Here is a 20,149-nt window from a genome sequence, read left to right as displayed (position 1 = left end):
GGTCTGCACTGTGCTTGGACAATATTCTAGCAACGTGCAGTCTGCAAATCTACTATATGCACATCAAGCAAATCTAGTAATGGATGAAATAGTGATGTTCTTTGAGATGGCTTTAAACTCAATGATAGGAGTGAAGAATCAAGCTTAGGTATATGCAGCGAATCAAGGGGCAGAGTCCAGACAGGAGTGCAAAATAGTCATATGAAAAATTGGGAACACAGTAGTAGGAAAGATCAGAGACTCTAAACAGAAGAGTGGAACCACAGTCAAGGCACAGTACATTTTACAGAGAATAAAAAGACAAAACTGAAGGCTCTATTGCCAAAAGCTTGGAGCATTCCTAACAAAGTGAGCAAACTGATGGAATTCATTGAAGTAAATCAGTATGATCTAGTAGCTATTACAGAACTATGGATACAGAACTGTAAGGATGGGTGCTGAATATGGAGGGCACCGATATTTTTGCTCGAAGGTTTGCTAGGGTTTGACACTCAGGAGGGTTTAAAGTAATGTAGCAGGAGGGTGGGAAATGAAACAGTAGGTCAACATGTAGAATGATTGAAGACAAGGTCAACGTTAAATCAAGTAAGTCTAATGGGAAGAACAGGCAGGGCCAAGTTAATAAACATAGCAGGACTTGCAGTCTGAAGTGTATTCCTTTAAATGCAAAAATTATAACACTAAGGTAGAAGAGCCTGAGCTTGGGACTACGATATTGTAGCCATTACAGAAACTTGATTGAGAGAAGGGCGGCACTGGCAAGGTTTACATGTTTCAGGCAGGACGGAGAGGGATGTAAAATAGGTGGGGGAGTTGCATTACTAATTAAGAAAAATGACACAGCTACATTGAGAGGACATCTTAGAGAGCTCATCCAGTGAGGCCATTGGGTAGAACTCACGAATATGAAAAGTGCAGTCACTGTGATGGTGTATATCTTATGACTCCCAATAGCTAGCAAGAGATATAGGAACAAGTATGTGAGCAAATCATGGCAAGATTTAAAAATAACAGAATTGCTGTAGTTCAGTGATTTTAAGTTCTCCACTACTTACTGGAACTCCTTGTACTGCCAGGGGCTGAGATGGGGCAGAATTTGTAAGGTGCAGCCAAGCTTTGTTTCCATGCTGTATGAATCTATGACTCTATGTAAATAGCCCAACAAATGAAGGGGCTGTACCAGATCTTGCACTGGGAAATGAGCATGCCCAGGTAATCAAAGTTTCAGTGGGGTACCATTTTGAGAACAATTATCATAATTCTGAGTTTTAAGACAATTAAAGTTAAGGCTAAGTCTGGTCCTTGGTTTAAAGTGCTAAATTGGGGTAAGGCTAATTACAGAATAATTAGTCAGGAAGTGGAGAAATTGTTTTGGAGCCAGCTGTTTGATGATAAATCTACATCTGGCATATGGGAGTCTTTTAAAGACCAGTTAATCAGAGTTCTGGTCTGTGAGGATGAAAAACTAAGGATAGCATGATTCAGGAACCCTAGATGAGAAGAGATATTGAAAATTAGTCAAAAAGAAAAAATGTCTATGCAAGATTGAGAAAACTGAAATCAGTCAAGGCCTTTGAGGAATAGAAAGGAAGTAGGAAGGCTAAAAGGTCCATGGAATGTCCTCAACTTGTAGGATTAAGGAGAATTCCAAAGCATTTTACGAGCAAGAGGGGCAGCTAGGGAAAGAGTAGGTCCACTCAAGGACAATGGAGGGAATGTAGTGGAGCCAGAGGAAGTGGATGAGATCCTTAATAAGTACTTTACATTGGCATTCACAGAGAAGGACATAGATATTGGTAAGATTAGAGATGTAGAGCAATATTCTCGGGCATGTTAATAGTGAGGAGGAAGTATTAAGTGTCTTGAAAACCATTACAGTAGTATGGGCCCAATGGGATCCATCCCAAAATACTGTAGGGGCCTTGTCAAAGATCTTTGTATCCTCTTTAAATCAGTCAGGTGCCAGCAGACTGGAGAATAACCAATGTTGTTCATTTGCTTGAGGAGCTCAACATGAATAATCTAGGAAATTATAGGCCAGTGAACCTTACATCAGTGGTAGGGAAATTACTGGATAAGATTTTTAGGGACAAGATTTACTTGCATTTGGAAAAGAATACGCTTACTAGGGATAGTCAGCATGGCTTTGTGGCAGGGAGGTGTTACCTCAAATTCGAGCGTTTGAGGAAGTGACAAAGATAATCCAGGATGGTCGAGTAGTGGATGTTGTCAACATGGACATCACAAAAGTATTTGACAAAGTCCCTCATAGTAAGCTGTTCCAGGAGATTAAGTCGCATGGAATCCATAGTGAATTGCCAAGTTGGGTAGAAAATTGACTTGGTCAGAGAAGATATAGGGTAGTTTTGGAGGGGTGATTTTTCTGACTGGAGGTTCCACAAGGATCAGTGCTAAGACCGCTGTCATTTCTATATATAAAAGATTATTTGGATGAAAGTGTAGGTGGTCTCAATGGTAAGCTTGTAGATGACACAGAGATTGGTGGAGTTCCAGACAACGAGGAAAGTAGCCAAAGGATACAGCAGGATATAGATCAGTTGGAAAGTTGGACTCAGAAATGGCAAGATGGCATTTTATCTGGATGAGTGTGAGGTGACACATGTTGGAAGGTCAAACACAAGAGTGCACAGTAAATGGTAAGATCCTTATGAGAATCAACACACAGCAGGATCTTGAGGTTTAAGACCATAGCTCCCTGAAAGTGGCAACACACAAGCTAAGGGATAAAGGTAGAGTACAGAATGCTTTCCTTTATTGGTCAAGGTGGTGAGTACAAAAGTTGGCAAATTATGTTACAGCTGTATAAGTTGAAACTTTATTGCTGGAACAGCACAGCAGGTCAGGCAGCATCCAGGGAACAGGAGATTCGACGTTTCGGGCACAGGCCCTTCTTCAGGAATGAGCAGAGAGTGTTCAGCAGGAGAAGATAAAAGGTAGGGAGGAGGGACTTGGAGGAGGGGCGTTGGAAATGTGATAGGTGGAAAGAGGTCAAGGTGAGGGTGATAGGTCGGAGTAGGATGGAGGCGGAGAGGTCAAGAAGAAGACTGCAGGTCAGGAAGGTGGTGCCGGGCTGGAGGGATCCGGCTGAGACAAGGTGGGGGGAGGAGGGATGAAGAAACTGGTGAAGTCCAAGTTCATCCCCTGCGGTTGGAGGGTTCCCAGTCGGAAGATAAGACGCTCCTCCTCCGACCGTCAGGTTGTTGTGGTTTGGCGGTGGATGAGTCCAATGACCTGTGTCTTATAAGACAGCTGTATAAGACTTTGGTTAGGCCACATTTGGAGTAAAATATGTAGTTCTGGTTGTCACACTATAAGAAGAATGTGTAAGTTTTGGAGAGGATGCTCAAGAGGCTTACCAGGATGTTGCCTGGAATACAGCATAATCGGTATAAGGAGAGGTTGGAGAAACTTGGATTGTTTTCGTGAAAGCGTCAGAGGCTTGGGATGACCTCAAGTGCATAAAATGATGCCCCTCATCTGCTAACTGCTGCTAAATTGCATTTTGAAACCAGGAGTTAGATTCTGTCTATTCCATGAATACAGCTGGTTTTGCAGCAACTCTGGGAAGAACCGTGCTACAGTGTCCCTTGCTCTGGAGCAGGTGGCTCAGGTTCAAGCACCACCTGTTGCAGAGGTGGGGAAAAAATATATAAATTTAGGAGAGGCATGAATAAGATGGATAGATTGGAGGTTTTTCCCCCAGGGTAAAACACTAGGGAGCATAGGTTTAAGATAAAGGGGAAAAAGTTTGAAGAATGTGTGCAAGGAAAGTTTTTTTTCCAAACAAACAGTTTGATAGGTGCCTGGAACCCGCTGACAGGGAAGGTGGTAGAAGCAGGTATGATAGCCATGTCTAAGCAGCAGTTAGGCACACGCATGAACAGGTAGGTAAAAGGGGAATATGGACATGTAGGCAGATGGGATTAGTTTAGAACGGCACCATGGTTGGCATTGGAATGGTAGAGTAAGGCCCTAATTCTTGCTGTACTATTCTGAGTTTGATGAGTATGTGACAATTAAGAAAAATAGCCAGCTACATTTTGGTGAAGGGATAAACACAAACTATAGCATCAGTGCATTATTTACAAGTGATATTGGTTTAGGTGGTCAGGATATACAAATGGGTTAGGCAGAGATATAAAATAGATATTCCTGAAGGGTTTTTGCCTGAAACATGGTTTTTCCTGCTCCTCAGATGCTGCCTGACATGCTGTGCTTTTCCAGCACCACTCTAATCTTGACGCCGATCTCCAGCATCTGCAGTCCTCACTTTCGCCTCGAGATATGAAATAGCAGGGCAAGATGACATTTGGAAGTGTGGTCTACAGGCCTTTAGAAGCATAGTAGACAAGATAACTGGGTAAAAACTGCAAAAATCAGATTAGTGATGGTGAAGAACTCAGTGCTTGAGAAGCTTCTGAGAGCAAAACATTTTGGAAGTGCTCAAAAAGTAGTTTATACTTAGTGTTGTGTAACATGGCAGGATTAATTCAGGACCTTTGAGTAAAGCCACCACTAGATGGAGTGAATTAAGACGAACAAACCGCAGAGAGAGGCTGGCAACAGACCTTCCTGACAGTTGAGTGCAACAAGGAATATCACAAACATTACTAAAACAAATCAGGCAATATTAACATTTAAAAACCCAGACTAACAATTAAAATGACATTTAATATTCTGCAAAGCACTCACCTCCAAAAGCTGTCGGAAACTGAGCCATGCTTCCTTCAATTTCAGCTAGTCAGCACATGCCTGGAATAGATTTGGAATTATTAGCTGATTGATTAGATACAGTATGTTATACAACAGATAATAAACTGCAATTCCACCTCACTGACAAAATCCGAGATACAAGGTTCTGCCATGACTCATGATTTGTGCACTATTGAGATTTCTGGAATGCACTGTAAACCCACAACTGAACAATATTTTAAAAAAAGCTTAAAAACAAAAATGTTAGAAATACTGAACAGATAGAGTAGCACCTATGAAGACAGAATCAGTTAACATTTTAGATCAAGACTAGAGCAGAGGTACCTTCAATACTCATCTGCACCTTGCCCTGTCCCTGACTCTGACCAGTTTGAGGTAGTTAATACAAGGGTTGTGACTGTCTCCTGAAACATAGACCAGATAATACTCTCTCTGACTGATGTGTCACAGTCAACGTTTTTTGGTAAAAAGGAATATTCAAGTCGACAACACACTTGATTTTTAATAATACAAGGGAAGAAAGCATAAAACTAAAGAGCTTTGGAATAAAACACCACTTGGATATGGTGTAATGATTTCAACATCGCCCTTGTATTTTGGAACAAGTAATATTCTTACACTAGCACAGTAGAAAATGCATGAAGGGACACGTGTTGCTGGAGAGGATCTCACAGATAGGATGCAACAAAAACAAACTCTAGGACAAAAATTCGAAGTTGCTTCACCTTTCGCACAGGAAGCCATTGAACACTTGGCTGAGAATACACATCACAAACACACAAAAGAGTGATGCAACTTACTTTGTGGTGATTATTTTCAATAAACCTGATTGGAAATATCATGAAATTGATCAGGAGAGACTTCAGACTGGGAATCCTGGCTCAGGTGGAGGTATACTACCATTGTGCCACAACAGTCCCAATAATTTATCAATGAGTGCATTCGCCAGTCATTAAAACATTTCACTACCTCGATGTCAGCTTAACTGAAATGCTGTTTTGAAGAAAGGCACTGTTTAGATTCAAAGTTAAAATTTCGTATGCATAATGCCGGTGGTTTAACGCAGTAGACCACAGCACCACCCAGCTTAAGTTAGTTATAATTGATATGAAGGTAGTACCATTCTTAGAATGAACACTGAGGCACACTAATTTTGTTTACATGATGATTAGAGCCTTTGATTCATGGATCAAAGCATTCACAGATTATGACACCATCTATGGACATACATTATACGTTTGAAATCTAGGCACTTGCTTATTGCCATCTGACCAACTTTATATCAAATATTTACAAAACAAGGTGGGAATTGGGGATGGTGTTGGGCATAAATTACCAAAAGCTAGCATACAAGTTCAGCAGGTAATAGGGAAGGTAAATGGGATTTTTCAAAAGGAAATCCACCCTCCAAAAGGGAAGTCTTGGTCAAACTACACAAGGCAGTAGTCAGACCACTGCAGTATTACTGTGAATAGTTTTGGGCCGCTTATGTAAACAAAGGTATACTGACATTGGTAGAAGTCCAGAGAAGGCTCACTAGGCTGATACCAGTTATGAAGGGACTGCCCGATGACAGGTGGTCAAGTAGGTTGGTCCTGTACTCACTCGCGTTTAGAATTAGGTGCAACCTTCTTGGCACATAGAAGATTCTTAGGGGACTTGACATGTTAGACTCTCCCTTGTTGGAGACTCTGGAACCAGACACAGAATCTCAAAGTAAAGTGCTGTGCTTTTAAGAGAGCTGAGGAGGAATTCCACTTCCTTGCTGCAGAGGGCTGTCAAGAAGAGTTAATTTAAGGTGTGGATAGATTTTTAACCCGTAAAGAAATCAAGGATTATGGGGAAAGACAAGAAAGTAGAGTTGAGGATTATCAGATCAGCCATGATCTCATTGAATGGCAGAGTGGACTCAATGGGCTGAATTGTCTTTCTTCTGCTCCTACGTAGTAGGCTCTTATGATACTCAAAGTAAGGCCTGATTCAAATATTATTTGTTTTGCCCACTAATCAATATAAACCAGGATGTGATAAAAGGCATGAGGACAATCTCTCTCAAGTGCTCTGAAAATTCAGAAACAAACTTATTTTAAACTTATGCCTAAATAAATATTTATTTCTAAATATTATCCAAATGCCTGGGCTTGTCATTTATCTATTTTAAAATACTTTACAAGCTACTGAGCCCCTTATTAAAGCAACTAATTCTTATAATCAAATAGTCAAAGTTATAGGGGGAAAGGACAAACCATAAGACGAGGAACAATTTTAAGATGGGAAGTTTTTTTTTAAAACAGAGCAAAGAATGGAAATATCGTGGCTTGGAGATAAAGGGGGCAAAAACACATCAAATAGTCAGGTGCTAAGCAAAGTCTTAACAGAAGACTGGAGAGTCAAAAGATCAAACTTTGAGGAGCTAATCCAGTGGTCAGGGCCTAAACAAACGGAGGTGCTGCCACTACCAGGAAGCAAGCACTGGGAATATGGAAGAGATCAGCATGTCAGAAATGGCAAGTTTCAGGAAAGCTGAATAATGTTACAAATTGTGCAAAATGGAGGGATTTAAATACAAGAACAGAAGGAAGTTTGAGCATTACATAGAGAGGCAGACATGGAAATCATGATGCTATAATCAAAAATTAAGAGCTCCTTTGGCACAACACAATCTTTATGGATGAACCGGTGATAACAATCAGAACAGATTTATTGCAAACTGTCAAAGTTATTACGTATTTACATGCTAATCACAAAGTGGAATGTTGATTCAACATAATCAAGAGACGGGTTTTACAAACATGACAAAAGCATTTTCTGACGAAACTACACCATTTGTTTCTGGAGAAGTCAGCAATTATGAAATTGCCAAAGATAGACAGGAAGTGTCAGCTCATATTTAGACTTGTTCTGCCATCAGTTTTGCTGCACAGTCAATAAATAGCTTATGTCTGCTATAGGATGTGCTGCATCAGAAAGATTTTCCACAACTGAAGCAAAATATTCTGAAAGGAAGTTGTCCTCTAATGATATAGCTTTTGCTCAAATTTGGCCTCCTTCCGCATCCCAGTAATAAAGGAGCACTTTTCCTTCAGTCTGATTAAAAACAGTGCACAACAGTAGCCAGTTCAAATTTTGGTTTGAAGTTCAGAGATTTGTTTTTAAAACAAAAATCTGTTCTGTTCAAATCCAATTTGTCCAAAAATCAAATAACACTCATGTCTTCTAACATCACATTCATCCACACAAACTTCTGCTTTTACAATACCACCTGAAAGAGTTGATGAAGTGGGATGCTGGAAAAAACACAGCAGGTCAGGCAGCATCTGAGGAACAAGAGAGTTGATGTTTCTGGCTTGACTCTTCATCAGGACTGGGGAGGGGGAAGGGGCTGAGAAATAAATGCAGAGGGAGTGGAGAGAGGGGAAAGGTCCTGAATACATGTATATTCTCAAAATATTACCATCTATTTTCATATCCTGCTCAAGGTGAGGAAGACTATTCACTCACAAATATATAACACCTCACTGTTCCTGACATAGTTCCACCATTATAAGGCAGGCCATTCAACTGACTTCTCAGCAAAAACCTCTCTCATTCCCAGTTTTACCTCAAATTCCTAATTGTAAAAATTGTATGTTTTCAGTTCCAAAAGACAATATTTACATTGAACTTTAAGACCATCTATTGCATTATTTCATGTCTGGAACATCAAAAATGACAGTTAATTTTTTTTGAAATACCAAACTTGAATCCGAAAGAGTTGCAAAGAGTGCAGCAGCCCCATCCAAGTGGAGAAAACTGAAAAAGAAATTCAGAATCCTGCACTTGTAAACTGTATTTTAAAAGGTTAACTCAGATAAACACTAGATTGTTGGGATTTAAATTTGATTGTATCTATTACAATTATTCATCTCAGATGTACTTCAAGATATCAACAAATGATCTGAAATTAGGAAACAAGCTATAATACTCAACAGAGGCAAATAATTAAACTAGCAAGATATTTATTCCTGCTGTCATCACGTTAGCACTCTTGCATGGAATGTACATACGGTAACTCATTCACACCCAAAACTGAATTAGTTAACACAAAAAGAAATAAATACTCTCAATCATACTGAAATGGCAAGCATGGACAAGTTGCAGCTATTAAGCCTGTAGAGAGAGAGAGAGAGAGAGAGAGAGAGAGAGAGAGAGAGAGAGAGAGAGAGAGAGAGAGAGAGAGAGAGAAAAAAAGATTCAGCACAATAAGACATTAATTTTGGACTTAATACATCAACTTTGAGCAAAATTGCATTAAGACAGGTGACAGACTTTAAAATCAAAATGGAGATGGTAGAGAGAAATATTGCTCAAGTGAATTACTACGGCTCAGTGGGTGGGTTGGAAAGGATTGAGGAAAGAATTATTCAGGGAGAGGATTAATTTCCTTAAAATATCTGGTTGATCAATTCATGAAGTAGCTAAAAAAATTCCAAAAATGTCTTGACACAAAGCCATAACACCTCACAAGACATCAGTATTATTGAATTCTCAGGCATATTTTCTAAGAAGTGATAATCCAATACAACCACATTTTGTCGGCTTCAAGGGAAGCAAAAAGCAAGGAGAAGCAGCTTCTGTGAGTTGGAAAAGAAGAGAAAGGACAAAATTAAAGTAACCCCAAACATTCTGAAGAAGAAAAGTAAAGAGACTTTATCAATAAAATTTAAGGTAAATAGGGATATTGTGGCACCCAATATTGGCAAAAGAGAGTCAATGTATTCAATGTGTATACATTTTCCAAGAAAAAGGACATCTGGAGTCAAACTGGAGGCTGGACAGCATTTGTTATTCAATCACAAAAACAACATTACTTGCAAGTTAATCTGCTCACTTAAGTGCATAATAAGAAAATAAGAACATAAGCACTAGGAGCAGGAGGAGGCACTCCAGCCCTTCGAGCCTGCTCCGCCACTCAATAAGATCATGGCTAATCTTTTCATGAACTAGGCTCCACTAGCCAGCGTTTTCACCATATCCCTCAATTCCTTCATTTTTCAAAAACATATCTACCTTAGCTTAAAAAGCGATTACTGAAGTAGCATCAACTACTTCCCTGGGCAAGGAATTGCATAGATTAACAACCCTCTGGGTGAAGAAGTTCCTTCTCAGTTCAGTTCTAAACCTGCTTCCTGTAATCTAGAGGCCATGCCCGCTTGTCTTAGGTTCACCTACTAGTGGAAACATCTTATTTCTATTTTATCAATTCCCTTCGTAAATTTATATGTTTCTGTACAATCCCCCTTCATTCTTCTGAATTCCAATGATTATAATCCCAATCTAATCAGTCTCTCCTCAAAGTCAACCCCCTCAACTCCAGAATTAACCTGGTAAACCTTTTTTTCAGCCCCTCCAGTGCCAGTATATCCTTTCTTAAGTAAAGAAACCAAATCTGCACACAGTACTCCAGGTGTGGCCTCACTACCACCCTGTACAGCTGTAACATTACCTCACTGCTAAAGGGGATGAGGTTAAAAGCAATGAAAGACAAAATTCCATTTGCCTTCCTCATTATTTGGCGGGGCGGTGTGGACTTGTTGGGCCGAAGGGCCTGTTTCCACACTGTAAGTAATCTAATCTACTTCTTGTACCTGCAGACCAACCTTCTGTGATTCATGCACAAGGACACCCAGGTGCATCTGCACAGCAGCATGCTGCAAATTTTTACCATTGAAGTAATAATCTATTTTGCTGTTACTCCTACCAAATGTATGACTTCACACTGACTAATATTGTATTCCATCTGCCAGACCTTTGCCCACTCACTCAATTTATACATGTTCCTTTGCAAAGTTTCACAGTCCTCTGCACACTTTGCTCTGCTACTCATCTTACTGTCATCGGCAAATTTTGACACTGTACACGTGGACCACAAGTCCAATCATCTATATAACTTGTAAATAATTGTGGTCCCAATACAGATCAGAGGGACACCACTAGTCACTGATTGCCAGCCAGAATAGTACTCATTTATCTCTACTTTTTGCTTCCTGTCAGTCAACCAATCCTCTATTTACACTAATACTCTACCGCTAACACCATGCATCTTTATCTTATGCAGCAGCCTCATACAGCACCTTGTCAAAGGCCTTTTGGAAAGCTAGATACACAATATCCACTGGGACCCCATTGACTATCTTGCTCACAATGTCTTCATAGAATTCAAAAAGATTTGTGAAGCATGACCTGCCCTTCATGAACTCGTGCTGCGTCTGTACATTGGGATGGTTTCTTTCAAGATGTCCTGCTATTTCTTCCTTGATAATAGACTCAAGCAGAATGCAAGTTGAACCTTTGGCAGGAAGATTTCTAGTCAAATATCAAGCACTTTGTTGGCTGAACTAATTCACACAAAGTAACTCAAACAAATACAGTACATTGAAGAAAATCCTCCTGCAAGTTACAAGACAAATGGATAAACACAACAGAAACTGAAAATTCTGATTTGCTGAAGCAAAGTAAGAACTGACCAAAACTTCACACGATTGGAACTGTGCAGTTTGTTGCCAACAGGGGGAGCTCAATTTATATAATGTCGCTAACCACTCTAGTTGACAATGTCAGCTAGCAGAGCAAGTGATGCAGTGAGCTCTAAAATTCTGTAACTGTCAAATAGTTGACCAAGCTGGACCGAAAACTGAGTACACTAGGTCAGTAAGGAAATGAATAAGAACTTCCACAACTTAAATTTTATGTTGCCCACTCATCACAAACCTCACATTTTACCTCAATTACAAAAATATCTAAGTATCTGCAACTCAAAACAAAATGCTAGAAATCACAGGTTAGGCAGCATTCATGGCAAAAGAGCAAGCTAACATTGTGAGTCTAGATGCCATATCATTACAGCTGATGTGTCATATGGAGGGGACACCATTAATATGATTGGAGGGGTGGTAAGTGTGTCAGAGGAGAAAGATTACTGATAAGTGCAGATTAAGTCAATTGCAGCATCTGCGGTAATTTTCTCCTATTTGCAATTGACATTTAAAACAGCACTTATAACAGTAAAATGTCTGAAGGTGATTCAACGGAGCAATTCCAAATAAAGTTTGACAGGCATATTAGAACATATTATAACAGGCAGGATAGTTTTTGAGCAACATGCTATGGGCCTTCATTAATACATTATCAAACAAAATAAATTATTAATTGCATAAAGAGGTATTAGGCATTTGCTTGAAGGCTTGGTTAAAATTCACAAATGCTGAGGAAACATGTTACAGAGGAAGAAACTGAAGTGCAAAATGTTTTGGGAGGAAATTCCAGAACAAATTGCAGGGGCCCAAGCAGCTGAAGGGATAGTCACCAATGGGAGAGCAATTTAGAAAAAAACTTTCGAGATTACATACAAGCCCATAATTGGAAAAACACACATGAGAAGGTTGGGAATTGGAGTTGATTACAGACAGGGACAACCAAAAAAAAAGTAGAGGAGATTTGAAAACCAGAAATAAACTTTGAAAATTGAGGTCTTGTTTAACCAGAGTCAAAGAGCATAGTGATGCTGATAAAGAAGTTTGAGAGAGAGTTCAGCAGTAGAGCATTATATTGCCTAATATCCCAAGTTGACATATGGTAGAATGGGGAGGCCAGCTAGGACTATATTAGACAAAATCAAGTCTGGAGGTAACAAAGGCATGGTCAACTATTTCAGCAGTTCAACCAAGACAGCTATACAGTGGTGGTGCCAGAGTTACAGATAAGTAGTTTTAGCAATGTGTCATGGACCAGGCCAGACCCCCTGAAAACATTTCAAGAAAGAAGCCCAGATCCAAACTTCGTGAGTTGTTTCAAGCAGATGCAATGCAGATATCCCAGGAGTGACGCAGCTGGCCTAACCACTTAGTTTTAAACAAAACAGAATTTATTTGCAAGATTGCTGAATGAAACACAAACAAGAGAACAGAATAACTTAACCTATCCAAAGACCCAGATCATCCCAATTTAATGGCGTGTCAAATACTTGCAATAATCTCCATTAACACCCCTTGGCAAAAAAGATAAAATCAAACACAGGGTCTTATAGGAGAGATGTCAGAGAGAGGGAGGGTCAGCACTGAACTGCTTCTTTGGGCCCAGCAGCTTCACAACTCTGCCTGCGAAAACCAAACCAATCCAGAGAGAAACTGAGCTGGGAGAACTGATCACTCCCCTTTCATTGTCCAAGTGTTTTTTTCAAACTTGAAAGCCTTTTTCCCCAAGGCGGTATGTGTTAGCAATAAACAAATTGGCCCTAAAACCCTTCAAACCTAGACTTTTCGGAATCGCTGCTTTTATGACCTCTCGAGAAAACAAAAAGCCGAAGAATAGCATCACCTTGTTAAGAGAGAAGCATAGTGGGACACAGATAGTCAATCAGATATCAGCCTCCATTAACATAATGGTCACAGTCTGGCTCAGCCTCAGTCCCCAGGGAGTGAGCAGGTGGTGAAGGAAAGACAATCTATTCAGAGTTAACAGTTAAGGAGGTTGCTCAGTCAATTGGCTCTCTAAACAAATCCAGTGAGCTCTATTCACGCAATCCTTTTAATTTTATACCATTCAAGTGCAGGTTATTTGGCATTTTTGATCATCTCCACATCCATCAGTTGTAGATAGAGCATTCCGGTGCCTTAATACTCCAAATCTAAAGAAAAGGTCTCTCATATTTACTCTGAATCATTTCCTCAGCGGGTGACAGCAACAGCTTTCCCCTTTTCTCCAAATATCCACAACTGTGCATCATTTTAAGTTTGAAAGCTGGAAAAAACTGCAGATAACACCATAACTCATCGGGGCAGCAATTAGGACATTCAGCCGATAGAGTCTGCTCCACCATTCAATCATGGGTGATAAGTTTCTCAAACCCATTCTTCCACTTTTTCCCATAATCCTTGATCCCTTTGATAATCAAGAACCTATCTCAGTCTTAAATACACTCAATGGCCTGGCTTTCTGTGGCAATGAATTCCATAGATTCACCACATACTGGCTGAAGACATTTCTCCTCATCTCCATTCTAAAAAGGGTGTCCCTTAACTCTAAGGCTGTGCCCTCGGGTCCTAGTCTCCCCTACCAATTGAAACATCTTCCGGATATCTACTGTCCAGGCTACGCAGTATTCTTTAAGCATCCAACAGATCCCTCTCATCCTTCTAAACTCAGAGCATAGATCTGGAGACCTCAAATGTTCTTCACATGTTAAGTTTTTCATTTCTGGGACCATTCTCATGAACATCCTCTGAATATGCTCCAGGGCCAAAACATTGTAAGGTGTGGGGCCCAAAACTGCACATAATACTCCAAATGTGCTCTGACCAGGGCCTTATAGAGCCTCAGAAGTACATTCCTGCTTTTCTATTCAAGTCCACAAATTGCATTTGCCTTCTTAACTACTGACTCAACCTGCAGGTTGACCTCGAGAGAATCCTGGGCTAGAACTCCCAAGTCTCTTTGCACTTCAGACTTCTGAATTTTCTCTGCATTTAGAAAATTGTACATGCCTCTAGTTACTAAGATGTGGGTGTACCTTTAAGAGAGTGAAGGACTTGGTAAGTACATGGAGTGCTGGAGAATTTACAAAGTAACATTTGATTCAGAACAGCAAATCGCTGAGTTGCTATAACACAAAAACACAAATTCGAATTCGGCCCATCAGGTTAAATTATATCAAACTCCAATCCAATTTGAATTGAGTATATTGACAATCTTGAAAGCCAATGACACAATCCAATGCTTTGTTGGTATAAGACAGGGGGAAATTGAACACTTGAGAGAACTGACAAGCCCAGCATGTAAACAGACTGCCTGAAAAATAGCTGTCTTCAAAGTACCTTTTCAAATCAGTAACCTGTGACACAAACTCCTAAGAAAAAGAAACGACAACACAGGAAGATCCGAATAGAAGAACGAAAGCTGCCTGGTTTTGAGATAAGAAGCGTGGTTTTGTAAATCTTGATGGGGAGTTTTATCAGACTGGTTTTATAAAAGGGAAGGTAGAAGATAGGTTAGAGTAGGGAATGGTAAATAGTTGTTTCTTAGTTATTCTGTTATACTTTAAGAAATAAAGTTGTTAAATTTTACTTTGATCAGTTCTTGGCCACTCAAATTTTGACAAATTACTGCACTGGATAAATCTCTGCTGTGTTGCTGGTTTTAAATTAAGCAGGAGGGTTTACCTCATTTCATAACTCTCTATTCTTCCGAATGAGAAAGCATATAAGGTATGAGCATGGAGGGAAAGAGTTAAGTTTTCGGTTGTGTGAGACAAAGGCTCAGCTAGCATGACTTGGATCAGATAAGAATTTGCAGTACACAATGAGGTGCTGGAGGCAAGGGTAGTGGGTTGATGAGGTGAACAAGCACTCTCTATGTAAAGTTGAAAAATGTGGTGCTGGAAAAACACAGCAGGCCAGGCAGCATCTGAGGAGCAGGAGAATCGACGTTTCGGGCATAAGCCCTTTTTCAGGAACCTATGTAAAGTCCCTATGTAAAGTCAATTAGCAAGGTGAAAAGCATTCATTGGGTGATGCCAGTTAACAAGGTTAAGAACATACACAGTGTAATGCCAGCTGGCTTAATGATTAGATTAGATTACTTACAGTGTGGAAACAGGCCCTTCGGCCCAACATGTCCACACCTACCCTCCGAAGAGCAACCCACCCAGACCCATTCCCGTACATTTACCCCTTCACCTAACACTACGAGCAATTTAGCATGGCCAATTCACCTAACCTGCACATTTTTGGACTGTGGGAGGAAGCCGGAGCACCCAGACAAAAACCCACGCAAACACGGGGAGAATGTGCAAACTCCACGCAGACAGTTGCCTGATGCGGGAATTGAACCCGGGTCTCTGGCGCTGAGGCAGCAGTGCTAACCACTGTGCCACCGCGCCACCCATTCTTTACTGTCTATGCTCACTGATTCTAACGGTCACCCAATCAATATAGATGTTGCCTTATTTGGAAGCTGCTCCCTGTAAGTGACCATATAATTCCTTAAGAATCTGCTGTTCGAGAAAAGACTGAAAACTCATGTCTCTGTGTACATGGGTAATCGTTCTCTGTCCCTCCAGGGCCTGGAATACAGATGAAGGAGGTAAAGCCATACTATGTCTCAGTGTTTGCTTCAACTGATACGGGAATAGAGAAATGCGTCAACACTACCAAAGTGCATGACCTCATACTTTCCCACGTTGTACTCTATCTGCCAATTCTTTACCCACTTGTCTAAATCCTTCTACAGCCTCCCCACCTCCTCAATGCTACCTGTCCCTCTACCTCTCTTGGTATCATCTGCAAGCTTAGCCAGAGTGCCCTCAGTTCCTCTATCTAGATCATTAATGTATAAAGGTGAAAAGTTGTGTCCCAGACTCTGCAGGGGCATGGGAACCCAGACTATAGCTTTAAGGTGCAGGACCTGGAGTGTAGGGAGGTTAGGAACATGGCATCAATTTCAAAGGAGGGTGCCTGTAAACAGGAAAGTGGCTTGAAGTGTGTTTACTTCAATGCAAGAAGTATACGAAATAAGGTAGGTGAACTTGCAGCGTGGGTTGGTACCTGGGACTTCGATGTTGTGGCTATTACGGAGACATGGGTAGAACAGGGACAGGATTGGCTGTTGCAGGTCCCAGGGTTTAAATGTTTTAGTAGGGTCACAGGTGGGGGTAAAAGAGGGGGAGGTGTGGCATTGCTTGTCAAAGATAGTATTACAGCTGTGGAAAGGACGATGAATGAAGACTCGCCATCTGAGGTAGTTTGGGCTGAGGTTAGGAATAGGAAAGGTGAGCTCACCCTGTTTTTTACAGGCCTCCTAATAGTCCTAGAAACATAGAAGAAAGGATTGCGAGGATGATTCAAGAGAAGAGCGAAAGTAATAGGGTGGTTGTTATGGGGGACTTTAACTTTCCTGATATTGATTGGGAAAGCTATAGCTCAAGTTCGTTGGATGGATCAGTGTTTGTCCAATGTGTACAGGAGGGTTTCCTGACACAATATGTAGATAGGCCAACAAGAGGTGAGGCCATACTGGATTTGGTTCTGGGTAACGAACCAGGCCAGGTGTTAGAATTAGAGGTAGGTGAGCACTTTGGTGACAGTGACCACACTTCGGTGACTTTTACTCTAGTGATGGAGAGGGATAAGTGTGCACTACAGGACAAGAGTTATAGCTGGGGGCAGGGAAATTATGATGCAGTGAGGCATGACTTAGGATGCGTGGCTTGGAAAAGTAAGCTTCAAGGCAAGGGCGTAATTGATATGTGGAGCTTGTTCAAGGAACAACTATGGAGTGTCCTTGATAAGTATGTACCAGTCAGGCAGGGAGGAAAGGGTCGTGTGAGGGAGCCGTGGTTTAATAAGGAATTGGAATCCCTTGTTAAATGAAAGAGGGCTGCCTATGTAAAGATGAGGCATGAAGGTTCAATTGGGGCGATTGAGAGTTATAAGGTAGCCAGGAAGGACTTGAAGAGAGAGCTAAGAGCAGCAAGGAGGGGACATGAAAAGTCCTTCGTTGGTAGGATTAGGGAAAACCCTAAGGCTTTCTATAGGTATGTCAAGAATAAAAGAATGACTAGGGTAGGAATAGGTCCAGTCAAGGATAGTAGTGGGAAGTTGCGTGTGGAGGCTGAAGAGATTGGGGAGACACTGAATGAATACTTTTCGTCAGTATTCAATCAGGAACAGGACATTGTTGTCGATGTGAATACTGAGTCACAATTAAGTAGAAGGATGGCTTTGAGGTATGTACAGGTGTTGGAAATTCTGGAAAGGGTGAAAATAGATAAGTCCCCTGGGCCTGATGGCATTTATCCTAGGATTCTCTGGGAAGCAAGGGAGGAGATTGCAGAGCCATTGGCCTTGATTTTTATGTCCTCGTTGTCTACAGGAGTAGTGCCAGAAGATTGGAGGCTAGCAAATGTGGTTGCCTTGTTCAAGAAGGGGAGTAGGGATAACCCTAGTAACTATAGGCCGGTGAGTCTCACTTCTGTTGTGGGCAAAATCTTAGAGAGAATTGTAAGGGATAGGATTTATGAACATCTGGATAGGAATAATGTGATCAAGGATAGTCAGCATGGTTTTGTGAAGGGTAGGCCTCACAAACCTTATTGAATTCTTTGAGAAGGTGAATAAGGAGGTGGACGAGGGGAAAGCGGTAGATGTGGTGTATATGAATTTTAGTAAGGCGTTTGATAAGGTTCCCCATGGTAGACTACTGCAAAAAATACGGAGGTATGGCATTGAGGGTGAGTAGGAGGTTTGGATTAGGAGTTGGCTGGCTGGAAGAAGACAGAGAGTAGTAGTTGATGGCAAAGGTTCATCTTGGAGTGCCGTCACTAGCGGTGTTCCGCAAGGATCTGTTTTGGGACCATTGCTGTTTGTCATTTTTATAAGTGACCTGGAGGAGGGGTTAGAAGGTTGGGTGAGCAAGTTTGCGGATGATACGAAAGTCGGAGGAGTTGTAGACAGTGAGGAAGGATGTGGCAGGTTACAGCGGGATATAGATAAGCTGCAGAACTGGGCAGAAAGGTGGCAAATGGAGTTCAACGTAGCTAAGTGTGAGGTGATTCACTTTGGTAAGAACAACAAAAAGATGGGGTACTGGGCTAATGGTCGGATACTTGGTAGTGTGGATGAGCAGAGGGATCTTGGTGTCCATGTACACAGATCATTGAAAGTTGCCACCCAGGTAAATAGTGCGGTGAAGAAGGCATATGGCGTACTGGCTTTTATTGGTAGAGGAATTGAGTTCCGGAGTCCTGAGGTCATGTTGCAGTTGTATATGACTCTGGTGCGGCCGCATCTAGAGTATTGTGTGCAGTTTTGGTCGCCATACTATAGGAAGGATGTGGGGGCACTGGAACAGGTGCAGAGGAGGTTTACCAGGATGTTGCCTGGTATGGTAGGAAGATCGTATGAGGAAAGGCTGAGGCACTTGGTGTTGTTTTCATTGGAGAAAAGAAGGTTTAGGGGTGACTTGATAGAGGTGTACAAGATGATTAGGGGTTTAGATTGGGTCGACAGTGAGAATCTTTTTCCACGTATGGAGTCAGCTATTACAAGGGGGCATAGCTTTAAATTAAGCGGGGGTAGGTATAGGACAGATGTTACGGGTCTTTACTCAGTGAGTCGTGAGTTCATGGAATGCCCTGCCAGTAGCAATGGTGGACTCTCCCTCATTATGGGCATTTAAGCGGGCATTGGATAGGCATATGGAGGATAGTGGGCTAGTGTAGGTTAGGTGGGCTTGGATCGGCGCAACATCGAGGGCCGAAGGGCCTGTACTGCGCTGTATTCGTCTATGTTCTAACACTGAGCCTTGCAGAATACCATTGGTTACCAGCTTTCATCCTGAGAAAGACTCTTTTATCCCCACACTCTGCTTTCTGCCAGACAGCCAGGCTTCTACCCATGCAAGGCACCTTGTGTCTAGAATCATGGGCCCTATCTTACTCAGTACAGCACCTTGCTGAAGGCCTTCTTGAAGTCCAGGTAGATAATATTCATTGGCTCTCCTTGGTCTAACCTGCTCATTATTTCCTTAAAAGAATTCTAGCAGATTTGTCAGGTATGACCAATCCTTGATAAAACCATGTTGACTTTGCCCTATTTTACCATACACTTCCAAGCATTCAGAAATCTCATTCATTTAAGGAGATCTCAGCTATCTGTAAGAATAATAGTGTGGTTATGGTAGGGGATTTTAACTTTCCAAACATAGACTGGGACTGCCATAGTGTTAAAGGTTTGGGTGGAGAGGAACTTTTTAAGTGCGTACAAGACAATTTTCTGATTCAGTACGTGGATGTACCCACGAGAGAAGGTGCAAACTTTGACCTACTCTTGGGAAATAAGGCAGGGCAGGTGGCTGAGGTGGAGTAGCACTTCGAGGCCAGCAACCATAATTCTATTAGTTTTAAAATAGTGATGGAAAAGGATAGACTAGATCTAAAGGTGAAGTTCTAAATTGGAGAAAGGCCAATTTTGACGGTATTAGGCAAGAACTTTCAAAAGCTGATTGGGGGGGCAGATGTTCGCAGGTAAAGGGACAGCTAGAAAATGGGAAGCCTTCAGAAATGAGATAACAAGAATCCAGAGAAAGTATATTCCTGTTCGGGTGAAAGGAAAGGCTGGTAGGTATAGGGAATGCTGAATGACTAAAGAAATTGAGGGTTTGGTTAAGAAAAAGAAGGAAGCATATGTAAGGTATCGACAGGATAGATCGAGTGAATCCTTAAAAGAGTATAAAGGAAGTAGGAGTATACTTATGAGGGAAATCTGGAGGGCAAAACAGGGTCATGAGATAGCTTTGACAAATAGAATTAAGGAGAATCCAAAGGACTTTTACAAATACATTAAGGACAAAAGGCTAACTCGCGAGAGAGTAGGGCCCCTCA

The 20,149-nt window shown here is 41.3% G+C and overlaps 1 protein-coding gene across 6 annotated transcripts in view; it reads right to left on the bottom strand.

Annotated features, from left to right (window-relative positions):
* Positions 1–20,149, bottom strand: part of itsn1 (intersectin 1 (SH3 domain protein)) — a 205,996-nt gene that overhangs the window by 142,260 nt on the left and 43,587 nt on the right. For all 6 annotated transcript variants that reach the window (XM_087992545.1, XM_043701257.2, XM_087992541.1 and 3 more), the window contains exon 2: positions 4,714–4,773. In XM_087992545.1, the coding sequence (XP_087848671.1) occupies positions 4,714–4,741 (28 nt within the window). In that variant the 5' untranslated portion in view covers positions 4,742–4,773. The remainder of the gene's footprint in view (positions 1–4,713; positions 4,774–20,149) is intronic.

Source organism: Chiloscyllium plagiosum, unplaced genomic scaffold (genome assembly GCF_037043375.1).
Source record: "Chiloscyllium plagiosum isolate Xiang-an unplaced genomic scaffold, Cpla_swu_hap1 HiC_scaffold_12, whole genome shotgun sequence".
Lineage (NCBI taxonomy): Eukaryota > Metazoa > Chordata > Chondrichthyes > Orectolobiformes > Hemiscylliidae > Chiloscyllium > Chiloscyllium plagiosum.
The sequence above is the reverse complement of the archived record's forward strand: the minus strand, read 5'-3'. Positions and strand labels throughout refer to the sequence as shown.